Genomic DNA, 7,691 nt, shown 5'->3' with positions numbered 1-7,691 from the left:
CTTCCATTGAACCAACCCAGTTGTCAATAACGACATCCTGTGGTTAGTTCAATTCCTACTTACATTGGAACTCACGGGGGAGAGGGAAGCATTTCTTGACCAAGAGACGGAATGGTGAGAATTTATCCAGTGTTTTGTGACGATTCCCACTTTCACACCACCCCCCCACACACAAGTTGCTGGATCTTGTTTCGTAGACGGCATGACGTACGTGTGTGTGTGTGTGTGTGTGTGTGTGTGTGTGTATGGTGTCAGCTTTTTATTTTTAAACAGTTGCTTCATAGAACAGGAGGCAAGAGAGTGCTGCTCTTGGCTACATGTTGGTGAATAATTGACCATAGGAACATCATTGATTTCTGCTCCTGGACCAGACTGGCGGTTTTTGTGGGTTTCACACACACACACACACACATGCAGACATCAGAACAACTTGAGTTTGCTTTTATTTATAAAAATAACATTTCCTTTAAGAAACAATCAGAAATAGAAATCCTTCATCACAGTGGCAAAATACTAGCTAAAGACAGTTGGCAAACTCCCAGAACAGATTTCCTTTTCACGCGGGAGGTTTTATTAATGACTTTGATTAGACAAAACCTGGAGTGCAATTGGTCGCCAGAGATTCCAAAGAAGAAGAAGTCTTGGTTGAAGATTGGGTTCTTGCTCCTGCGGATGCCAGCAGTGCGCTGCTTTTGCTCTTTGCCAGGTTCCAGATACAGAGACAGGCAGCAGTTGATGGTCTGACAGTCTGTGACCTGATCGTACAAACCCTCCACACTCAGTAAGCGGATCCGAACACGCTGCCTCTCGCTGCAGAACTCAGCCCGGAGGCGGAGGATGCCCCTATCCCCCAGGCTGGCGCTGCTCTCCTTGGTCAGGCTCTGTCCAAGAGGTACCACCTCCGGGGCGAAGGGGACCCCCTGAGATCCCCTTCTGCTGTGCTCTGGGCTGCTGCCCGGGGAGCTGGAGAGGGAGCCCCCTTTCCTGGAGCAGCCCGCCACCTCCCTCCAGCCTAGTGCCCGCACCAGCCGCTGGCCACTTGACCGGGGAGCTGAGACTAGCTCCCTGCCCGGGCAAGGGAAGGCCGTGCCCTGCTGCTCAGGGTGGTCGTGGAACAGCGATTCCTTCCTCCGGGTGTGGGGGCTCTCCAGAAGCCTGCAGAATCCGTAGGGGGTGTCAGCCCGGGGCAAGTGGGGCAGGGAGAGGGCTGCCCGAGAGTGGGGGTCCCAGTCCGTGCTGTCTTCATCATGGTGACCGTCCAGCAAGCCCCCATCCCCGGGGGCAGCGAGCTGGCACTCCCTCAGCCTCTGCCCCAATGCAGCCCTCTTCCAGGCGGCAGGTCGACTCCACTTTGGGGGGATGAAGAAGTCAGGAACGCGGTCCGGAGTCAAGACATTGAGGTTAAACATGATCCCTCAGGGGGTGCAGGCAGGAGGGTGAAGAGCTCCTGGAGTGAAGGCCTGTCTCTGGAGGAGTCAATCTGTGAACAGGAAGGAAATTGTGAGTTATTATTCTGAGGCAAGGACTGCAAATGATTCACCAGGACTGATGTGGACCTCACAATCCCAGAGACTGTGTTCCAAGCAGATCTACCAGCGCCTATCCTTACCCTGCTCTCTCTCCAGATAAGAAAGTTTTTACTAATTCCTATAATGATATTTACCCTGGTTCGTCCCCCGACACTAAGGGGCAATTTAGCCTGGCCAATCCGCCTAATCCGCACATCTTTGGACTGTGGGAAGAAACTGGAGCATCCAGAGAAAACCCACGCAGACACGAGGAGAATGTGCACACAGACGATGACCCAAGCTGGGAATCGAACCCGGGTGCTGGCTCTGTGAGGCAGCAGTGCTAACCACTGTGCCACCCTAAATATATCTATATGATTGATATATGAAGACTTCCCTCCCCACCACCTGTATTGCAGAGCTGCCCAGACAGCCCATGCCAGCCTCCTCCCTCACTACCAGGATGCCCAGTCTCCTGGTCACTCAATGGGATAAACTTGTCCGGTCATAGAACGTAGAATCCTACAGTGCAGAAAGAGGCCCTTTGGCCCATCGAGTCTGCACCAACTACAATCCCACCCAGGCCCTATCCCCATATCCCTACACACTTACCCGCTAATCCCACTAACCTACACATCCTAGTACACTAAGGGGCAATTTTAGCATGGCCAATCAACCTAACCCGCACATCTTTGGACCGTGGGAGGAAACTAGAGCACCCAGAGGAAACCCACGCAGACACGAGGAGAATGTGCAAACTCCGCACAGACAGTGACCTGAGCCGGGAATTGAACCCAGATCCCTGGAGCTGTGAAGCAGCAGTGCTAACCCACTGTGCTACTGTGCCACCCAAACAGCATGCAAACAGCAAATGCTGGGAATACTCAGCTGGTTGGGGGCGGAGGGGTTGGGGTATCTGTGCTGAGGGAAACACAAGTTCGTGATTCAGGTCATCAGAACTGGAAATAGTTATTAACAGAACAAGTTTGAGTCAGGGAGAGCTGGGGGGAGGGGGGACAAAAGGTATCTGTGATAGGGTGGGGCAGGAGAGGTTGAATGACAGAGGGTTGAGCCAAAGGAGACGGCGGGGGGGGCTGCTAAAAGTAACGATACACAAGATGGGCCCAGGGGAGGTGAAAAACAGATTCATCTACATCCAAAAAGGGAAAATGTTCAAAGGATTCCCTCCCCAGGAGCATAACTGAGTCCACGCACTCCCATCATTTCCTTCTTCCTCCCAGAACCCCATAAGGATTCCTCAAATTCCATCAGCCTCCATCTTCAATGGATCGGCCACCACTATTTCTGCACCTCCTCGCCATCCCCCTCCCCTCCCCAGCATTCTAAAGGCACTCCAGCACAGGCTGCTCCACTCCTCAAATCACCCCCAAACCCTGTCCCCTTCCCATAACACCCTTTCAAACTGGGCAAAAGCAGCGCAGAACATCTCAGCTTTCAGTAACTATCTGTTATTTTAATGAGCGGCCTTTCTCCTGGTCTGACCTTCCTGTCCCAGACCTGCTCCAATGAATTAAGCTTGAGGAACATCACCTCAACTTTCTACAGGTCACTTTGCAGCCTTCTGGACCTAATAGTAAGATCAATAATTTCACACAGTAATCTCTGCTCCTATTCCATGAATGGTGAAATTTCGGAACACCGTTTCCGAAAGCTTGTAAGATTACTATCAAATAAACCTGTTGGACTCTAACCTGGTGTTGTCAGACTTCTTACTGTGTTTACCCCAGTCCAACACCGGCATCTCCACATCATGCCTATTTCCTTGACAGCAGCTGTTGGTGATGATTCACTATTTCCCATTAACACATTCTCTAGGTTAATACTTCCTTTACTTTTCCCACTTGTTTAATCCACCTCTTCATCCCTTCCTTCTTTACTCAGTTCTGTTTTCCTCCTGCCTCCGAACATCTTGCCCAAAATCTGTTACGTCACAAACTTTTCCCAATTTCTTTGTTCAGTTTCATCTGTAACGTTAGCTCCTTTTATCTCTCTACAGATGATGCCAGACTGGCCGAGCATTTTCTCTTTTTAACTTCACGTTTCCAGAATATTTTGCTTTTTCACCCGGTACAGAAAGCTGCCCAGGCTGCGGGTTACTCACCTGGTACAACACATTTTTGGGATGGTGTTCGGGGCAGACTCAGTGGGCCGAATGGCCTTTCTCTGCACTGTAGAGTTTCTATGATTTCTATGATTTCCTTTCAAAAAGAAAGGATGGCACGGTAGCACAGTGATTAGCACTGCTGCTTCACAGCTCCAGGGATCTGGGTTCGATTTCCAGCTCGGGTCACTGTCTGTGTGGAGTTTGCACATTCTCCCCATATCTGCGTGGGTTTCCTCTGGGTGTTCTGGTTTCCTCCCACAGTCCAAAGATGTGCGGATTAGGTTAATTGGCCATGGTAAAATTGCCCCTTAGTGTCCTGGGATGTGTAGGTTATAGGGATTAGTGGGTAAAATATATGGAGATAGGGCCTGGGTGGGATTGTGGTTGGTGCAGACTTGATGGGCCGAATGGCCTCTTTCTGCACCGTATGATTTCGAATGGACATGTCACTAAGTTACACCATGTTTACAATTCAGAAGGAAGCTTCACACAAGCTTTCTCCCACACCTCCTCATCTAACCCCATCAGCTTATCTCTCTCTTCCTCCCTTCTCTCACTCTCCTTTTATTTGTCTCAACTATTCCGGGCAGTAGCGAGGTCCATATTCTCACAGCTCTTGGGTGAAAAGCATTGCTCTTGAATTCCAGGTTGGGTTTATCAGTGACTTTCTTCTCTTTGTGGTCCCAGCTTGTGAATCCCTGAACATTTCTCTATGCCACTTTTCTAAAGCCTATCGTCTTGTTGAAGGTCTCTCTAATGGTCACCTTGGAACATTCCCTTCTGGAGAGAAAGGAATCCCAGCTCGTTCAGTCTTTCCTGACAGTGTCAAAGGGATGGAGAGGCTTTAACTTTCTCCAGTGTCTCTTTTCAGAATGTGGAGATGTTCGCCGTACTGCATGTGTGATCCAACCGAGATTCAGTACAAGTTAAACATTACTTCCCTGCTTTTTCAATTCTACCCCTTAGAAATGTCTTTTTTTTTAAGGCCATATTAACCTGCATTGCTGCTTTGAATGGATTTATTTGTACCTTTCACTCCTCTATCTATTTCAATTCTATCCAGACAGTCATGTTTCTAACACAATACACCCCCTCACATTTATCAATATTGAAATTACAACGGACACCCATTCTGTAAGTTCATTAATGACTTCCTGACATCGTTTTCCTCAACATTATCCACAAGCCCAATTCAACCTCATTTGCAGATTTAGACTATGGTATTTGGGGGCGGCACGGTGGCACACTGGTTACCACTGCTGCCTCACAGCGCCCGGTTACCCCGGTTCGATTCCCGGCTTGGGTCACTGTCTGTGTGGAGTTTGCACGTTCTCCCCATGTCTGCATGGGTTTCCTCTGGGTGTTCCAGCTTCCTCCCACAGTCTGAAAGATGTGCATTGGCAAGGTGCATTGACCCGAACAGGCACTGGAGTATAACGAATTCCACAGTAACTTCATTGCAGTAAGCCTTGTTTGTAACTAATAAATAAACTTTAACTTACTTGAAAGGTTGGCTAGTCAGGATGTTATCTCCAGTCTCTTGCTGACTCAGTGGATCATTGTCCAGTATCCTGGTCACTCAGTATGCCCTTTGGTCACTCCGTACACTGCTGTCCAGTACCTTGCTCGCTGTAGACTGCTGTCCAGTACCCTGCTCTCTCTGTACACTGCTGTCCAGTGCCTTACTCTCTGTACACTGCTGTCCAGTGCCTTACTCTCTGTACACTGCTGTCCAGTGCCTTATTCTCTGTACACTGCTGTCCAGTGCCTTACTCTCTGTACACTGCTGTCCAGTACCCTGCTCTGTCTGTACACTGCTGTCCAGTGTCTTACTCTCTGTACACTGCTGTCCAGTACCCTGCTCTGTCTGTACACTGCTGTCCAGCACCCTGCTCTGTCTGTACACTGCTGTCCAGTGCCTTACTCTCTGTACACTGCTGTCCAGTACCCTGCTCTGTCTGTACACTGCTGTCCAGTGCCTTACTCTCTGTACACTGCTGTCCAGTACCCTGCTCTGTCTGTACACTGCTGTCCAGTGCCTTACTCTCTGTACACTGCTGTCCAGTACCCTGCTCTGTCTGTACACTGCTGTCCAGTGCCTTACTCTCTGTACACTGCTGTCCAGTACCCTGCTCTCTCTGTACACTGCTGTCCAGTACCCTGCTCTGTCTGTACACTGCTGTCCAGTACCCTGCTCTGTCTGTACACTGCTGTCCAGTGCCTTACTCTCTGTACACTGCTGTCCAGTGCCTTACTCTCTGTACACTGCTGTCCAGTACCCTGCTCTGTCTGTACACTGCTGTCCAGTACCCTGCTCTGTCTGTACACTGCTGTCCAGTACCCTGCTCTCTCTGTACACCGCTGTCCAGTGCCTTACTCTCTGTACACTGCTGTCCAGTACCCTGGTCTGTCTGTACACTGCTGTCCAGTGCCTTACTCTCTGTACACTGCTGTCCAGTACCCTGCTCTGTCTGTACACTGCTGTCCAGTGTCCTGCTCTCTCTGTACACTGCTGTCCAGTATCCTGCTCTCTGTACACTGCTGTCCAGTATCCTGCTCTCTGTATGTTGCTGTCCAGTGTCTTGGTCCCTCTCTGCCACACATTGGTTTATAAAAACAATCGATGATTCACCGCAGGTGCTCAACCCATTGGTTACACTCATTTATAAGCTTAACCAATCAAACTGGAAATTCTGGATTTATTTCTTTCTGACCAATTGTAACAGCCAACAGATGGAAACAGCAGTTCGTTCAGAAGGTTTAAATAAAAATTACAAGAGTGTTACCGTGAGTTCTCCCGAGCAGTTATCTATCACTAGATGCCGACTGCGTTGCTAAGTGTTTGGAATTTACTGAATGTGTTTTCCCTGTCTGAGAGTTTCAGAGAGAGGGAGCTGCTCCAACACGGAGTAGTGGACACAATGGACAGCCACTCATTGAAGCAAAGTAACTCTAAACCTGGAGGTTAACTGCTTTATATTTTCTCCCCATTCCCTGGGCCTTAATTAGAAAAACATTCCCACTTTTAGCCACACCGGTTTAAAGCGTGTGTGTGTGTGTGTGTGTGTGTGTGTGTGTGTGTGTGTGTGTGTGTGTGTGTGTGTGTGTGTGTGTGTGTGTGTGTGTGTGTGTGTGTGTGTGTGTGTGTGTGTGTGTGTGTGTGTGTGTGTGTGAGAGGTAAGATAACCTACAATCATTGCCTCTTTCACATCTTTTGATATTGTGTTGACTTTGCTGAGAAGTGAAGCTGTATCACCAAGGATGCCTTCAGTGTATTACTGCAGACATGAAGTATTCATGGGTTGATTCATTTGTGGCTCGAAAGATCCCGGTTCAGGAATGAGTTCAGGGTCGTCCTGGGAATCTGTATCAGGTTAGCAAAGTGAGCTGCCCCTTCCCCAAAAGCTTGTGAGTTTACTATCAAATAAACTGGTTGGACTTAAAGCTGGTGTTGTCAGACTTCTTACTGCGTTTACCCCAGTCCAACGCCGGCACCTCCACATCAGGTTAGCAAAAGCAGAGGTCCCTGGGTGCTGAGGCCGGGCTGTTAGTGATCCAGGGTTAAGAAAGGATGTTAAAATTCATCCCCCCCAGCCCCCGCCATGTTTTCAAATCGCACTTGGTTGCCTGAGGCAACGAAAGGCGCTATATAAATGCAACTCTGCACAATTAGACAGCCGCTGGAGCTGCTTAACTGTGAGCGCTTGGAAATACACCGCAGATCAGAGGGTGAACATTTCATCAGGGCCAGAAGATGTTTGAGATTCCAGCTTTTTAATAAAGTATAGAGGCAGGGGATTTGCAGGGGGGGCAGACACAAGGTGGGGATAGATGGACAATGAAGGGTGAAAAGAGGGCAAACGTCACACTGGAGTGAAGAAACGTAAGTGGAAGTGAAACTAGATCGGGGTGGGGGGTGTTGGAACTGTGAAATATACTCCTGGGTGACCAATGAAATTCAACAAAAGTTGAACTTTTTCACGCTGGAGGAATGAACAGGGTTTATTGAATGATGGAATGTGTGGGAGGATGAAAACAACGCACAAGTGATAAAAGAC

At 49.0% G+C, this 7,691-nt stretch overlaps 1 protein-coding gene across 1 annotated transcript; it reads right to left on the bottom strand.

Annotated features, from left to right (window-relative positions):
* Nucleotides 1-497: 497 nt before the first annotated feature.
* On the bottom strand, nt 498-1,409 carry c2cd4a (C2 calcium dependent domain containing 4A). The gene has a single exon (XM_080215997.1). It carries the CDS (start codon nt 1,407-1,409, stop codon nt 498-500), a length of 912 nt encoding a protein of 303 aa, XP_080072123.1.
* Between the last annotated feature and the right edge of the window lie 6,282 nt (nt 1,410-7,691).

The sequence above is a fragment of the Carcharhinus amblyrhynchos genome, chromosome 32 (assembly GCF_965287045.1).
Source record: "Carcharhinus amblyrhynchos chromosome 32, sCarAmb.v2.hapA, whole genome shotgun sequence".
In the NCBI taxonomy this organism is placed as follows: Eukaryota; Metazoa; Chordata; class Chondrichthyes; order Carcharhiniformes; family Carcharhinidae; genus Carcharhinus; species Carcharhinus amblyrhynchos.
Note: the sequence above shows the minus strand (reverse complement) of the source record. Positions and strands in the feature narration are given on the sequence as shown.